The following is a 16,257-nucleotide window of genomic DNA, read 5'->3' as shown; positions in this document are numbered from 1 at the left end:
TGAGAAACTAAAATCATGTCACTGGAGTTTAAGTAGCTTCAATGCTGAATCCCAGCACCTGATGTGGCAAGTAACAACCTGCCCTTGCATTAGGATGCCTGTGTCCCAGCAGGGAAGAACCAGTCTGGTGGGACTGAAGGTGGGCCACAGGCAGCCTTCAACAACTCCATGCCAGAGGTAGCTCAGGCCTGTTCTGAACTGTTCTAAAAATCACATCACTCCCAATTTAACATTCAGGCACAGGCTGAACTGTGTACTAAACTTAATGAGCATAGACCAAGAATCTGCAATAAGCTCTAACCAGCTGCTTGAAAGACTATAGGTAAGTATGTTCTCACTGGCAGATTCATTTGTGAATCAAAATTCCTCTGTTTCAGATTCAACTGTTTTCGCTCAACATGTGACACTGCTAAAACTTAATACATTTCCACCCAGTATAATCATTTTCCAAGAGTAATTGGAGAATGTTGGTAAAGTATTCAGAAAAATAAATTGTACTTGGTAATCAAATTATATTAAATTTGTTATGATAAGGAAGGCAACATAAATAGGCTACAAGATCCGACACAAGATCCTCATGTTTTAGAGAAGAATCTTCTCAGTTGGCTCAATGGACCAACCTCAAAGTACTAAGCACTTTCAAGAATGCACACTAAATTTGCCTTCCTCTGTGGTGGGATTAGCTCTCAATACAGTGGTGCAAGATACAAGTCCTTATATACAACATCACTGTCACTCTTGTTAAAAAATAAATAAAAACCCGACTGCAAATATGTTAAAATTTATTTCCTAGATTTATTACCAGATCTTCAGTGCCTTTCATTGAAATGGTTTGTTTTAAAAATCCATTTCTGGAATTCATTGTCTACTATTCTGTCTTTAAAACTGAAAATTTGTATAAAATGTTTTTTTCTGAGAAGCAAATGGTAGACGGGCCAGAATTTTTTCCAGAAATTCCAAGAAATACCAATATTAATATATATTCTTGAATAATCATCACAACTAAATTCCCTTTTCCTTTTAAAAACAGAAAGAAAAGTAAAAGATGGACTGGCTTGAGTTTAAAACAGCATTACCCCAGATCATGTATTACATAAGGCCTCTAGAGATTACATGTTAAGTTAATATTTATCACTTTTACATTCCCCTTAACTATCTTTATTTATGATCTCTCTTTGCCCTAAAGGATAATCAATATTTAAGAGAACCAGAAGAGAGGAATGATCTTGGCATATTATGGGTCATTCTAATGTACAGAACTTCACAGAGAGTTAATCTAACGTCGAAATAAGCAGAACTAAAGCATTATTATTATTTTAAAAGTATTTTGTAATTTTTATTTTCCTACATATTTAATTGCATTTAAACCCATAAGTGCTTTAAGGGTCTCAGGAAGATGACAATTGGTTATTATTAAGATTTCCCACAGAGGGAAGACTACTAGAAGAATATGTCAAAAACTACATATGATTTTCACATGACATAAACTAAAAAAAATCTTTTAGACTTGACAACAAAGCACCTATACCAGTAATGTAATAATAAAGTTCGTGGAACTGTCTTTTAACACAGAACCTAGTCAATACCAACTACTAACACAAGTAGTTGGGGCAAATTAAAGGCACAACTTATGTAATTGCATGTAAAATGCACTTCTCTGATGTCAGAAACACATGTCCCAAGCAATGAAGCAGCTCAATGACTCAAACTTCCTGTATCAATTTAAGATACTTAGATGGTTCCTTTAGTTTTGGAGTATAATACCAGGAAAAGAAACATAAACTGACAGTCATACTTCATACATCAGTAAGGCTGATCTCAAAAAGTCCTTAGCACATTGTTTTAGATTTTTATTAATACATCTTAATCAACATGTTAAATGGTTCTCTTTAAGCGAAGTAAAACTGAAAAAATATTTTGCAGTTTTCACCAACAAATAATAGAGGGAATCCATTGGATATGTATGACTTTTTTGTTTGACAGATAACTTCACATTAAGCAACTCCAAATTCTGATTTAGACAATCATTTAAACTGGTTTACCTTGGAATTTGGCATTAACAATTTGAAGAAAAATTTAAACTGAATCTTATAAAGCAGGCTCCTCAAAAACCTGAATTATATATCTACTCCTCTCTACTCAGAAACTCTCATTTATTATACAAGGAGAATAAATGCCTTTTAATTAATTTTAAACTTTATATTATTTTTATTATCTAAAGTATTCATAATCAGGTTTAACTTTGGACTGCATTTAAATATTCTTTAAAAAAAGAAATCTCATCAGCACCAACATTTCTGATTAATATAAAAGAATAGATTTTATAAGTGACAATATTTTTTGCTAAATTATCAAATATTTCTGTTGACTCTAAAAACTTTAAATAGTATTGAAAGCAGTTCTTTCAAAATACTTATCACTTTGTTACAAGATATAAAAGCTAGCAAAATAGATTGGAGGATATAAGGTAGGCCAGAAATCTCTGTTCAAGTAGAAGTTTTAGGAAATTTGTTCCTCTTATAGCAGAAAGATCTATGACCATTACCATCAGGTATCACATATAAAAACAGGAAAAAGGAAATACCCACCTAGCTTTGCCTCAGATGTGTCCATCTCCCATTTGCTTTTCGGAATGTAACCCTAAATCGTACACAGAGAGAAGCTCGAAGGGTTAGAAAGAGACACATACATGCATATCACGTTTGAACTGGAAAAGCATTAAAACTGGGAATGGATTCAGTTTCCACTGACTAGCTGTAAATACATCCTTAGGGGAAATACAATCTCATTATCTTTGAAGAAACTAAATGACCAAATTCACCAAACTTCACTGTCCACATTTCAGAGTAGTCACTTCAGAATAGTATCATGAAGGCGCTTTGAGGCAGCTACAGTTCAGGACTCACAATTGTAGTCTGAACAACAGCTGTATAGCAAATATGATAAGAATGTACAGGTAGTTACTGTGCTAATGTTAATATTACTCAGAGTATCAGAGAATTTGTAATACTAGCTAGGTTATCTTCTAAATACAACTGCTATTCTCAAGTGATAGTAGCCATAAGGTGCAAAAAGTGTTCTTCAAGATAGTTACTTTATATTTCAGTAATTTTAAGTACTCAAAAGAAAGGAAAAGAATTGGTGGCACTTAACCCAATTACCCGATTAGGAAGTTCAACTTCATTTTAAAATGACTCAATTCATTTACCAGTTAGAGCATACAAAGGCTAATTTTACTGAATCAAATTCAGAACATTTTTATCAGTTGAAAACTAGATTATTATTTCTGATGTTTTTTAAAATTATGTTTTCCTCTTACATGAAAAACCAGAAATCTCCACTGGCAACTTACATCTTATATTTCATAAAATAACTGGGTGGCTTATTTCAAAGTCACTCCCAAAAGATTTTCAAATTTCCCAATGTGCCTATTGAACTATGCAGTAATCATTTCTGTTTATTCACCTAGCAAGTATATGCTTTTACCATGTGATTTATCATTATTCCCCTTTACCTTCATTTAGACTGTTTTCCATTAGACCTAACATACAGAAATGTTAATATTGGAACCTAGTAAATAGGACAGATTCATCAAAGGTGTCAGTATCTTCTTTTATGAATCAATCTATCTCTCTACTGTTGGGAATGTTCAAGTTCATGAAACAAACTGACACACAGGTAAACTAAGTCACAAAGCATTTTGAAGATTTCATGATGATAGCTTCTGTGTTAAGAGTTTACTAGAGCATAATCCTATGGGTTTCATACATTTCTAGTCTACCAGCCAGAACTAATAATTCAATTTCAACTTACTAGGTAGTATTTTGGATTACAAATTATATATTTCCCAAATACATTTTTTAGAACAAACCAAGACAAAGCTATGCTGAAGTGATAGTGCTAAAAGTACTGAAGACAAGTTACATCTTAAAAATCATCTGAAAACTTTAAGCATCACTGGAATAATATATTTATAAATTTTATCTACTAGGTTCACTGAAGCACTAAAGAAGGCAAACTATCATACCAATGATCCCCTACAAAGGATTATCTTTACCAACAAAACTTTGGATTTCATCCAGCTATATTAATTAGTGCAGAGTGGAAAATGCAAGGTTTACTGAGAATTCCATTTAAATGATCTGAGTGGTTGGTATGAAACTTGCTCTTAACCCTTGGTTAATATATTCTCCAAGAATCTTTTACTCTTGGAATGGACTCCAATAGTAAAAGATTTCAATTCTGCATCTTTGAATGGGTTAAGAGAAGTTTTATAATCAAGTTAGGCAGACAAGTGTATTCATTTCCCCCTGCTGGAATCATCATGTGCTTCCTTTAAACTATATTATTCTCCCATTGCTTGGAATTGTAGGCCACTTGGAAATAAAACAGATAATCCAGCAGGGTAGAATTCTAAGGCTTCCTTGCCATGACTCTGATGTAAAAATATAGTATTACAGTGTGTTTCATTTTAAAAAGTAATAGTACATTCAATTAAAAGTTCCCAAGTTTTGACCTACACCTAAGCAAGTCAGATGTTATGAACCACTGAAATCTCCACAAAAGAAAGACGGAGCTTCAGAAAGCTAAAACATTATAGACTTCTCACGTAATCAGTTTCTAGTACACACGCTGCAAATGGCTAAAGAAGTCATTAGCCATATTCCAGAAGAGCGTGGACCTTGTAGTGAATATCCTGCCTACATTTTAAATTATATATGCCAAAATACAACTTAAGAAAACTAGATTTTAAAAAAACACATACTGAGACTCAAATGCCATTAACTTTAAAACTTATTTTTTAATCCACATGTGAAATCTTGGAATGTAGAGGTTGACACCATCTTTATATAAACACAGTTTTTATCAAGAGTCCTCTATATCACACACGGGTTCGATGGGACCACTCCCTGGAGATTCTGTATACTCTAGGGGGTAGGAATCAGAGTTCTCATTTTGTACATTTTCAAAAGAATATGAGGAGCAACTTTAGCAAGGGCTCAAGTATTAAATAAACCGAGTAATATTCTGGATTGAAAAAGCAACACTATTCCAAGGCATTGCTAATCTCTGTACTTCAGCAAACACTGAAAAGTCAACGTAACTCTATAGGTCGCATATTCTTGAATGACAGGGAAAGGCAAACATCTCTACAGAGGTGTGATCGAAAGCATTTTACATTAGGTACACAGAAACTTTAAACTCACACTATGTAAGCCTCTAATCAGCCTGAGCAAAATCCATTGCCTACACAGTCATTTAATTTTTCCCCGTCACTTAGGATAAAATGCAGAAGAACAAATCTAGCAGCCAGTGGCAACCCTCTGCCTCCCCATTCAATAAGTTCTTCTGCCTCTGTTGACAGAAACTCAAATTTGGAGATCTTGTAGCAAAGAAGAGACAATTATGCATATGTTGGGCAGGCTGTGCCACATATCTGCTGGAATGTAAGAATGCCCTTTCATATGTAATTGATTTTCTTAAAAGGTATACTCCCCTAAAACCACCCACAAATAGATGAGTACAAGGGTAAGTTTCTTAGCACTCTGTTAAAACTTTCTTTTAACACCACAGTAGAGGGTTCTTTTGGTCTGGGGAAAAATAAAGAGTATTCAAAAGTCTCCTTGAAGATGATTATGGAAACTTTTACCACTAAAGTGTATATCAACAGTAGTTGTCTGACCACAGATCTGAATTTAAACCTTCTTTAAGAATTTTAATAAAGAGACACTGTTCAAAGTGGTTGGTCTGTCTCCTACCAGTTCGCTTTCCTCTTCCTCTGCATCTTTCTTTTCTTCTTTCTGTTCTTCGATATTTGCATCAAAATCTTCCATCTCTACCTATACCAACCATTAAAAAAAAAAAAAAAAGACTGAGTTAACATTTAGCAAAATATTGACTCCCTCATTGAGATCTGGAATGAATACAGTTGCCCAGAGCAAGACAGGCTCACTGTTACATACCAAGTAATTTTTAACACCCTAAATTTTGAAACAGAACTGATAAAAGACAGGATACTACTGCCTTTAATTTTCCTTGAATATCCATCTGTACAATTCCCTGTAAAGTTAAGTATAAGTGCTAAGTAGATGGTTACCTATTTTGAATGCCTATGGATTACTTGACTTTTAAAAATCTTTAACGAGTATTTTTCCAATCAGGTAAAAACATGTCAATGATTCAAATTTCAAAATATAAGAAAAAGTATAGTGAAAAGTGGGATGATATTGGCTTGGCCCAGAGTGGTAGCAACGCAAATAAGCAGATGAGTTACAGAGGTCATTAAAAGGTACAACTGACTAAACTTTCTTGACTACATGACAGGTCACAAGGGCAGAGTAAAGAGTCAGGCCTGGGCACAGTGGCTCACGCCTATAATCCCAGCACTTTGTGAGGTTGGGGCAGGAGGATCGCTTGAGTCTAGGAGTTCAAGACCAGCCTGGGCAACATAGTGAGGCCCCATCTCTAAAAAAAAAAAATAAAAAATTAGCTGGGCACAGTGGCATGCGCCTGCAGTCTCAGCTACTCAGGAGGCTGAGGTGAGAGGATCATTTGAACCCAGGAGTTGAGGCAGCAATGAGCTATGATCATGCCACCGCACTCCAGCCAGGGCAATAGAGTCAGACTCTGTCTCAACAATGACAAAAGAGTCAGGGATAACTCCCAGAGCACCGGTTTCAGCAATCAAGTGGTTAGGGTTCTAATTACTAAAACAGAGACTACTAAATGAAAAACAGGTTTGGACGAACTATATTTTGGATAGGTTGAGTTTGAGGTATACTAAGATAATATACATTTTTTGTAGAGAATTTGGAAAATAATAGTAAAAAGAAGATTATAAAAATCACCTATACTCCCTCCATTCAGAAACACTACTGTTAAGATAGTAATATAATTCAGTCTAGACTTTATAACATTAATGGCACGTAAGTGACAATCTAAGCTACTAGAAAGATTCAGATGATCTATACAGAGGGTACAAAATAAAAACAGAGGCTAGGATGGAGCCCTAAGGGGGCCCATTCTCAGTCTTTAGACTGAGAAGCAGGAGAAGCCAGTGAAGGAGACTGAAAAGAGATAGCCAAAAAAGTAAAAGGAAAACCAGAAGAATATGAATTCACAAAAGCCAAGAGAAAAATATGTTTTTTAAGAAGGTGGGCATGGTCAACTATATTACATGTGGCTGCAAAATTAATCAATAGAGGAAATGAGAACTGTCCACTGCCACGGAAATCATTAGTGAAAGAGTTGCCAGACAATGGTAGTGGCAGAAGCCAGAAAGAAATGGGTTGAGAAATGGCATGGGAATTAAAAACACATAAAAGAACAATGACGGCTGGGCATGGTGGCTCACGTCTATAATCCCAGCACTTTCGGAGGCTGAGGTGGGCAGACTACTTGAGGCCAGGAGTTCAAGACCAGCCTGGCCAACATGGTGAAACTCCATCTCTACTAAAAATACAAAAATTAGCCAGGCATGGTGGCGCATGCCTGTAGTTCCAGCTACTAAGGAGGCTGAGGCAGGAAAATCGCCTGAACCCCGGAGGCGGAGGTTGCAGTGAGCCGAGATTACACCACTGCACTACAATCTAGGTGACAGAGTGAGACTCCACCTTAAAAAAAAAAAAAAAAAAAGCACAATGACAATATTGAGTATGGAAGAGGTCAAACAAACAGAAACCTACAACTGGTAAAAAATAGAAAATTTCCCCTTCCATCAAATAAATAATTAATTCAGGCAAGAATTACCAATGAATGAAAATTTGTTGGGGAAAAGATATTAAGAGTATCTCCCTACAGATTACTTATCACAAAGAGAAAAAGGTAGAAAAATTTGATGGATATCACCTTAACCAAATAATCAGTGCTTAAATCACCAATAATGAGATAAATTAACACCATATGGCTCCTGATGTGACACACTGAGAGGGCACAGTATCACTTATGTAGCATTCCCGCTAATGTTTAACCTGAACCTAAGCATGTGGAAACAAACAGACAAATTCAAATTGAGGGGCATTCTACAAAACAGGCCTATACTCTTCATAAATTCTTTATCTTTCATCACAATGACAAGGCTGAGAAACTATATTTAATATTAAAGGATTGAATCTTAGATTTTTGGAAATTTCTATATACCACGTTATAGGGACAACTGGTAAAATGTGAATATAAACTATATGTGAGATAATTCAAGAAATTTAATTCAGGAAATTTATATTACTTAATATAGTATTTTATCAATACTAAATTTCCTGCATTTGATAACTGTCATCAAATCAAAAGAGAATGTACTTGTTCTTACAAGATACCTACTGATGTATTTAAGGGTGAAGGTTTATGAGATCTGCAACTTAACTCTCAAATGGTTCCACAAAAATAGTGACATCATTAACAAGAATGTTAATAAGAATACATGCATTCAGAGAAAAATGTGGCAAAATACTAACCGTGATCTCAATGAAAGGCATATCAGTAGGTGTTCTTGTATGAATACTATTCATATAACTTTTCTGTAGGTTTTAAGTTTTTCAAAGTAAAAAGGTGAAAAAGTAATGTCACTTTGCATTGCATTTGAACCAAAGGATACTCACCTCTTCAATAGCAGCATCTTGCAGCAAAGAACGAATATCTAGACGCATCATGTGACGAGGTGCAGTTTCCCAGTGATCAGCCATCTATTGAAAAATTCAGATGGTCGAGTTATCTCTAGAAACTACTCAAAGACCAAGTAAGCATCCAAGATAAACAACATTTAACAATATTTTAAAATATTGTTAAATATTAATTAAATATTTGTTAAATATTAATATTGTAAAGTCTAATGGGCTAATTTCTTTTTTTTTTTTTGAGACAGAATCTCCGTCTCTCACCCAGGCTGGAGTGTAGTGGCGCCAACATGGCTCACTGCAGCCTTGACATGGTGGGCTCAAGTGATCTTCCCACTTCAGCCTCCCCAGTAGCTGGGACCACAGGCACATGACACCATGCCCAGCTAATTTTTGTATTTTTTTGTAGAGACAGGGTTTCGCCATGTTGCCCAGGTTGGTCTCAAACTCCCAGGCTCAAGCGATCTGCCCACCTCAGCCTCCCAAAGTGCTGGGATTACAGGCCTGAGCCACCATGCCAGGCCATAACAGGCTAATTTCAAGAAGAGCTAGGAAAAGAAACAAAGGAAGAGAAACATTTACTAAAGCAGATAGGAAAGTTATTATGAAAAGAAAGGAGATAAACAAGAGCTTCCAGACAAGAGTGCTGATACAGATAATATGAGGTTTAGAGTACAGTCACACATCACTTAGCAATGGGCATATATTATGAGGAATGGGTCATTAGGCAATTTTGTCATTGTGTGAACATCATGGAGTATACTTACACAAACCTAGATGATAAAGCCTACTGCACATGTAGGTTACAAACTTGTACAGCATGTTAATGTACTGAATACTGTAGGCAACTGCAACACAATGAAGTATTTGTGTATTTAAACATATCTAAACACAGGAAAGGTACAATAAAAATACATTATAATCTTATGGGACCACCATATATGCAGTCCTTCCTTAACCAAAACATCATTATGCAGCGCATGATAGTACTCTATTATTCTGTTTCTTAAAATCACCTTATTTATTTCTTTAAGCTTTCTTCCATGAATATTTCTCTTGCCACAAGTCTGGTTATCTGCACTCATTTCAGCCAAATATACCTAAGCAAGAATGAATAATAATTAGGCAAAGATATATAACATTTACATGACAACACAAAGTACTTTAAAGTTCTTTAAGTTTCTACCTCAAATCCCTTGGTTTTTGCTGCACTCCAAAACTGGTCAAAATGCCTAACTCTGTCATTGATGGCATCCAGGATGATGAAGGGAAAAAAGCCATCATCCAGAGTCTTTTTGAAAGTTTTGAACATGCTGGTGCGGTAAGTCTCCTCCATCTCAGCTTCATATTCATATTCCATTACCTAAGGTCCCCCAAAAGAGATATGGAATTAGCAAAAGCAAAGAATCATCCAAAACCTTTTCCTTGGTTAGTATTTGGATAGAGATGACTTTGTAGTCTTTCCTTCACACCCAAGTACTAAAGTACTGTGTTCAGAAAAGAGAGAGGTCCCTGCCCTCAAAAAAGCCACATTTCTCTCCAAACACGTTTTCCTTTAAATACTATTAATGAATCAGAATGAGATCTGAGATGAATACCATACCTTCTTTTTCACTTTCTTTCCAGAATCTGGATCTTTTTCTTCTTTTTCCACTTCAGTGATGAAGTAATCATCCAGGCTTAGAACTCTGGGTGCAGGTCCTCCAAATTCTACCTCCTTATCCTAAGAATCAGTCAAGAAGGTTAAAATGAATTTATGGAATAAATTAATGTTCACACCAAAGTTCCCTCTTGTGGCTAAATAATATACAATCTTCTGGTGGTTTCAAATCAAGCAGAGGCAAAAATGTTTCTTTGAGTAGATAAAAATGCATATGGGACAACAACCACCACATGGGCCAACTGTAATGGATCAAATGGAAGACAATTCTATTGGCATTATGTTGCTTGCTATTAATAAGAAGGCAAGTGACTACTAACACAAGCAGCACAAGCAGCTGATTTTTCAGCTTCCCCATACTCACTCGAATAAGTTTTGCAACATGTGTCTTTCCACTGCCAGGTAATCCTCTCATTATAACAACAATCTGAAACAGAATAGACCAAAAAAAAAAAAAAAATCACTGACTGAAAATTTTCTGCAATGAGATAACAGTTAACAATGACCTACCATTTTCCAGGATAGACTATACAACAGGCCATGAAACAAACCTTCATAAATTTGAAAGGACAGAAATAATACAAAGTATGTCACTGGACCACAGTGGAATGAAATTAGAAATTAATAGTAAGAAAAAATTGGAGAAAATCACAAATACGTGAAAACTAAACAACATACTCCTAAATAACCAATGAATCAAAGAAAAAATGAAGAGGAACCAGAAATCAAGAGGAGCCAGAAACCAGGAGGAACCAGAAAATACTCTGAGATGAATGAAAACAACACAACACACCAAAGCTTACAGGATACAGCTAAAGCAGTGCTTAAAAGGAAATTGATAGCTATAAATGCCTATAGTAGGAAAGAAATAGGTCTCAAATCAATAACTTAACCATCCACTTTAAGACACTTGAAAAAGAAGAGCAAACTAAAGAAACAGAGGAAAGAAACAAAGATTAAAGCAGAAGTTAATAAAATAGAAAACAGAAAAACAAAAGAGAAAAAGTCAATAAAACCAAACGGTGGCAGTGGTTCTTTAAAAAGATCAACTTTTTTTTTTTTTTTTTTTTGAGATGGAGTCTTGCTCTGTTGCCCAGGCTGGAGTGCAGTGGTGCAATCTTGGCTCATCGCAACCTCTGCCTCCCAGGTTTGAGCGATTCTCATGCCTCAGTCTCCCAAGCAGCTGGGATTACAGGTGCCTGCCACCACGCCCGCCTAATTTTTGTGTTTTTAGTAGAGATGGGGTTTCACCATGTTGGCCAGCTGGTCTTGAACTCCTAGCCTCAAGTGATCCGCCCACCTCAGCCTCCCAAAGTGCTGGGATGACAGGCATGAGCCACCATGACTATCTAAGATCAACAAAATTGATGAACTCTTACCTAGACTGAATAGAAAAAAAAGAAGATTCAAATTACCAGAATCAGAAATGAAAGCTGGGCTCAGTGGCGTGTGCCTATAATCCCAGTTCCTCAGGAGGCTGAGGCAGGAGGGTCACTTGAGCCCAGGAGTGCAACCCCAGCCTGGGCAATAGTGAGACTCTGCCTCGAGTAAAAAAGAAATGAAGGAGGGGACATTACTACCAACCTTATAAAAAAGATTACAAAGGAATTCTATGAACAATTGTATGCCAACAAATTAGATAATTTAGGTGAAACAGACAAATTCCTGGAAAGATGTAGACTACTAAAATTTACTCAAGAACAAATAAACAATCTGAATAGACCTATAACAAGTGAAGAATCTAAGACAGTAATTTTAAAAAACTACACACAAAGAAAAGCCCAAGCCTGGATGACTTCATTACTGAATTCACCAAACATTTAAATACAGACTCTTCCCAAGGTCTTCAAAAACATAGAATAGGAAGGAATAATTTCTAACTTACTTTATGAGGCCAGCATTACACCAAACCACATACAGACAAGAAAACTACAATATCTCCTATGAATATGGATGCAAAAATCCTCAACAAAATATTAGCAAGCTGAATCCAGCAACATATAAAAATTATTACACACCATGATCAAGTGGGATTTATCCCAGGAATGCAAGTTAACATATGAAATCAATTAACGTAACACATCATATCAACAGACTAAAAACCAAAATCACACGATCATCTCAACTGACACAGAAAAAGCATTCAACAAATCCAACATCCTCTCATGATAAAAACATTCAACAAACTAGGAATAGAAGGGAACTTTCTCAACCTAATAAAGTGCATCTACAAAAAAATTCCACAGCTAATATCATTCTTTTTTTTTTTTTAAAGACGGAGTCTCGCTCTGTCGCCCAGGCTGGAGTGCAGTGGTGCGATCTTGGCTCACTGCAAGCTCCGCCTCCTGGGTTCATGCCATTCTCCTGCCTTAGCCTCCTGAGTAGCTGGGACTACAGGCGCCTGCCACCACGCCCAGCTGATTTTTTGTATTTTTAGTACAGACGGGGTTTCACCGTGTTAGCCAGGATGGTCTCAATCTCCTGACCTCATGATCCGCCCGTCTCAGCCTCCCAAAGTGCTGGGATTACAGGCGTGAGCCACCGCACCCAGCAACATCATTCTTAATGGTAAAAGATTGTATTTTTTTCTCTCTAAATCAGTTACAAGACAAGAATGTCCACTCTTGCCATGTCTATTCAACACTGCATTGGAGGTTCTAGCCAGGGCAATTAGGCAAGAAATAAAAGGCATTCAATTCAGAAAGAAAAAAAGTAAAAGTATATTTGCAGATGACATGATCTTATACATAGAAAACCTTAAGAATCAACTAAAAATCTACTAAAAGTAATAAATGAATTCAGTGGTACTGCAGGATACAAGACGAATAAACAAAAAAAAACCATATTTCCATATATTTGCAATGAACAATCCAAAAATGAAATTAAGCCATCAATAATAACTTTACTACAGGGTACTATGTTCACTTTTTGGGTGACAGGCTCTTTAGAAGCCCAAACTCCAGCATTACACAAAATACCTGTGTAATGAACCTGCACATGTATCCTGAATCCATAATATAAAAAAAAAAATGTGAATGTATTAAACAATCCAATCAAAAGGCAGAGATTGTCAGACTGCATTAAAAAACACGATCCGCTGTGTCCTACGGAGTCAGAAACAGGAATCTGAATTTCTACTGTGATTAGAGAGTTGCCCTTGCAAGGATGGTGAAGAAATGTCAGAAATAAAGGAAACCTGAATGGAAAAAAAAAAAAGATCCAACCATAGGCATACTACAGGAGACATACTTTACATTAAAAGATACAAATAGAATGAAAGTAAGGAAATGGTAAAAGATTTATCATGCAAATACCAACCATAAGAAAGGTCAAGTAGCTATATATCAATAGTAGGCAAAAAGACTTTAAAACAAGAATCTATTAATTCTGTATATATGGAATTAAAATATCTGGCTGAAATCTCCAGTACCAGTTAATTCAAATGGAGTCAGTCTAATTATTCTGTAATAAGACAAATTTAATAGAATGTGCACATTTGGAGGTCACTAGGAAATTAAGCCTGAGCTAATCAAGTCTCCTAATTTTCCCTTTCTATTCCACATACCATAAAACCAAATCCACTTTTCCTCTCTTCAACGCGCAATTAATTGAGGTCTCATTAATACGTTTTAAAATTCAACATCTTTTTTGCCAAGTACTTTAGTGCTAAATTCTTAAAGATTCTATAGTGTAGGCCATTTATGAGATTATATGGTGATTTAGAGATAGTAAAACGTCTTGAATCTGATATTATTATTATGTTGCAGAAAAATAAAGAAATTCTTTTCAGGATATTAACAGGATCTCTTATCTTCTGGTTTGCATGAAGACGAATCAACTTCATAGGACTCACTCTCTCAGGTCTGCTCTCCCGGCCCGGTGGTTTCAAAATATCGTCCACATTCTTTGATTCAGGCTTCTTCTCGACTCGTGGAGCTGGAGGTGGCTGGTGGCTCAGTGAAGGAGCTGGCAGAGGCATTCGCTCCTCAGGGTAAGTCCTTCGTTCTCCTAGGATTCCAGCAGTTGAACAAAATTACTATTTGTATAGTAATTATTTTGAAATTCAACTCTCCCCACACATCCTAAGGTAATATAATTCAAACCAAGTCCAGTGATTTTGGGGCCACTTTTAACTTTAATTAGAGAAAATGTAAGGTAATGTAAAATCTACTGAAGTCAAGAAAACGAGAAGATTTAAGTATGATTTCAGGCAAATAGAATGGTCTGCAAAACACTGAATTCATCCTTGTTTGTATTAAATGTAGGAAAGTTAAGCAACAGGACATGGAAGAATAATAAATGCTTTGCTGGATAGTCCTAAGTTCTGTAACTTCTGCTTTATGGTTTTAAGAGTAAGAGTTATGCCATCTTAGGAGAGCCTGTTCCTATAAATAGGTATGAGTTTCTCGTTTAAGTGTAAATCATAGCAGTGAAAAACTAAAAGCAACCTAAATAACTAACAATAAGGGTCTTGGTCTTATATTTTATCCACTCAACGGAATGTCACAGAGCCATTAATAAACAGGTTTACATATGAAAAATATGTATGGTGCAATATCAATCAGAACAATCACGATGAAGAAATTGTATTATTATACTTTGATTACAACTTCATAAATATGTCTGTAAAGAGCGAATGAGAGGAAAGCTACAAAATTATAGCTGTGGTATGGTAGATAGTGAGACTATTAGTAATTCTGTTTCTACTTTGTTTTAAAAATAAACATGCTTTATTTCATTAATTACACTGCTATTTTTTAGGACAATGCCACCAGCTCTAAGAAATCTGTGAATACGTTTTACTCTAAAAGTTTAAATTCATAGCTACAATGGAAAGCATCTCCCATGCTTTACATTCTCAACATCCTTGTAGTTAATAAGGCATCACTCTACCTCCAAACATGGATGGTCCTTCATAGACTGGTCGGTCAGACTTCCGGTCATAGGATGGCCTATCAAAACCCCCTCTTCTGGATGAGGAATGGTCTTTTTTGTCTCGATATGACTGAGCTCTAGAAGGTGTAATAGGAAGTGCTTCAGCAAATAAAAAATATTTGGGGTTCTCTGCTTTATAATGCAACAGCATTAACTGCCCAATTTTCTCTATAGGAAGGTACTCCACACAGTAAATGTTTACTTTTTTTTTTTGAGATGGGGGTCTTACTTTGTCAACCAGGCTGGAATGCAGTGGCGTGATCTCGGCTCACTGCAGCCTTGATCTCCAGTGTTCAAGCAATCCTCCCATCTCAGCCTCCTGAGTAGCTGGGACTACAGGTGCACACAACCACACCCGGCCAACTTTTGTTATTTTTTGTAGAGATGGGGTTTTGCCATGTTGGCCAGGCTGGTCTTGAACTCCTGAGCTCAAGAGATCCACCTGCCTTGGCCTCCCAAAGTGCTAGGATTACAGGCGTGAGCCACTACGCCCGGCCAATATTTACATTTTGACTTTGCTTTTTCATTTAGATTTACTTTATATACATATATCTAAAAAGTTCATGGGAAAGCTGGGCATGATGGCTCACGCCTATAATCCCAGCACTTCGGAAGGCCGAGGCAGGTGGATCACTTGAGCTCAGGAGTTTGAGATCAGCCTGGGCAACATGGTGAAACCACATCGTCATCAAAAACAAAAAAAAATTAGCCAGGCATGGTGGCACATGCCTGTGGCCCCAGCTACTCAGGAGACTGAGGTGGGAGGATCACTTGAGCCCAGGAGGTGGAGGCTGCAGTGAGCTGAGACTGCGCCACTGCATTCCAGCCTGGGTGACAGACTGAGAGAGACCCCGTCTCCATACAAAATAGTAATGAATAAATAAATAAATAGTTCATGGGCTTGCCCCCCTTTCCCTTTCCCTTGGCTGGCTGCCAGAATGCCCTTAGGTATAATAGTAATAATAATAATAATAATAATAATAATAATAATTTAAAAGCTCATGAATTGCAAAAATAAATTGCTTGCCTACTGAGTATGACTGCACCTTTATT

General features: G+C 36.3%; 1 protein-coding gene across 3 annotated transcripts in view; it reads right to left on the bottom strand.

The window, feature by feature from the left end:
• The window catches only part of YLPM1 (YLP motif containing 1), a 73,262-nt gene that overhangs the window by 9,313 nt on the left and 47,692 nt on the right, over positions 1–16,257 (bottom strand). For 2 of the 3 annotated variants that reach the window (XM_004055454.5, XM_055360949.2), the window contains exons 10-18: positions 15,163–15,281; positions 14,123–14,277; positions 10,634–10,696; positions 10,213–10,332; positions 9,796–9,972; positions 9,626–9,709; positions 8,595–8,678; positions 5,760–5,840; positions 2,589–2,640 (exon numbers count right to left, since the gene is read on the bottom strand). In XM_004055454.5, the coding sequence (XP_004055502.2) occupies positions 2,589–2,640; positions 5,760–5,840; positions 8,595–8,678; positions 9,626–9,709; positions 9,796–9,972; positions 10,213–10,332; positions 10,634–10,696; positions 14,123–14,277; positions 15,163–15,281 (935 nt within the window). The remainder of the gene's footprint in view (positions 1–2,588; positions 2,641–5,759; positions 5,841–8,594; positions 8,679–9,625; positions 9,710–9,795; positions 9,973–10,212; positions 10,333–10,633; positions 10,697–14,122; positions 14,278–15,162; positions 15,282–16,257) is intronic. The other variant, XR_004067189.3, reaches the window with a different exon arrangement.

This window comes from Gorilla gorilla, chromosome 15 (genome assembly GCF_029281585.2).
Source record: "Gorilla gorilla gorilla isolate KB3781 chromosome 15, NHGRI_mGorGor1-v2.1_pri, whole genome shotgun sequence".
Taxonomy (NCBI): Eukaryota; Metazoa; Chordata; class Mammalia; order Primates; family Hominidae; genus Gorilla; species Gorilla gorilla.
This window is presented reverse-complemented; position numbering and strand designations above follow the sequence as displayed.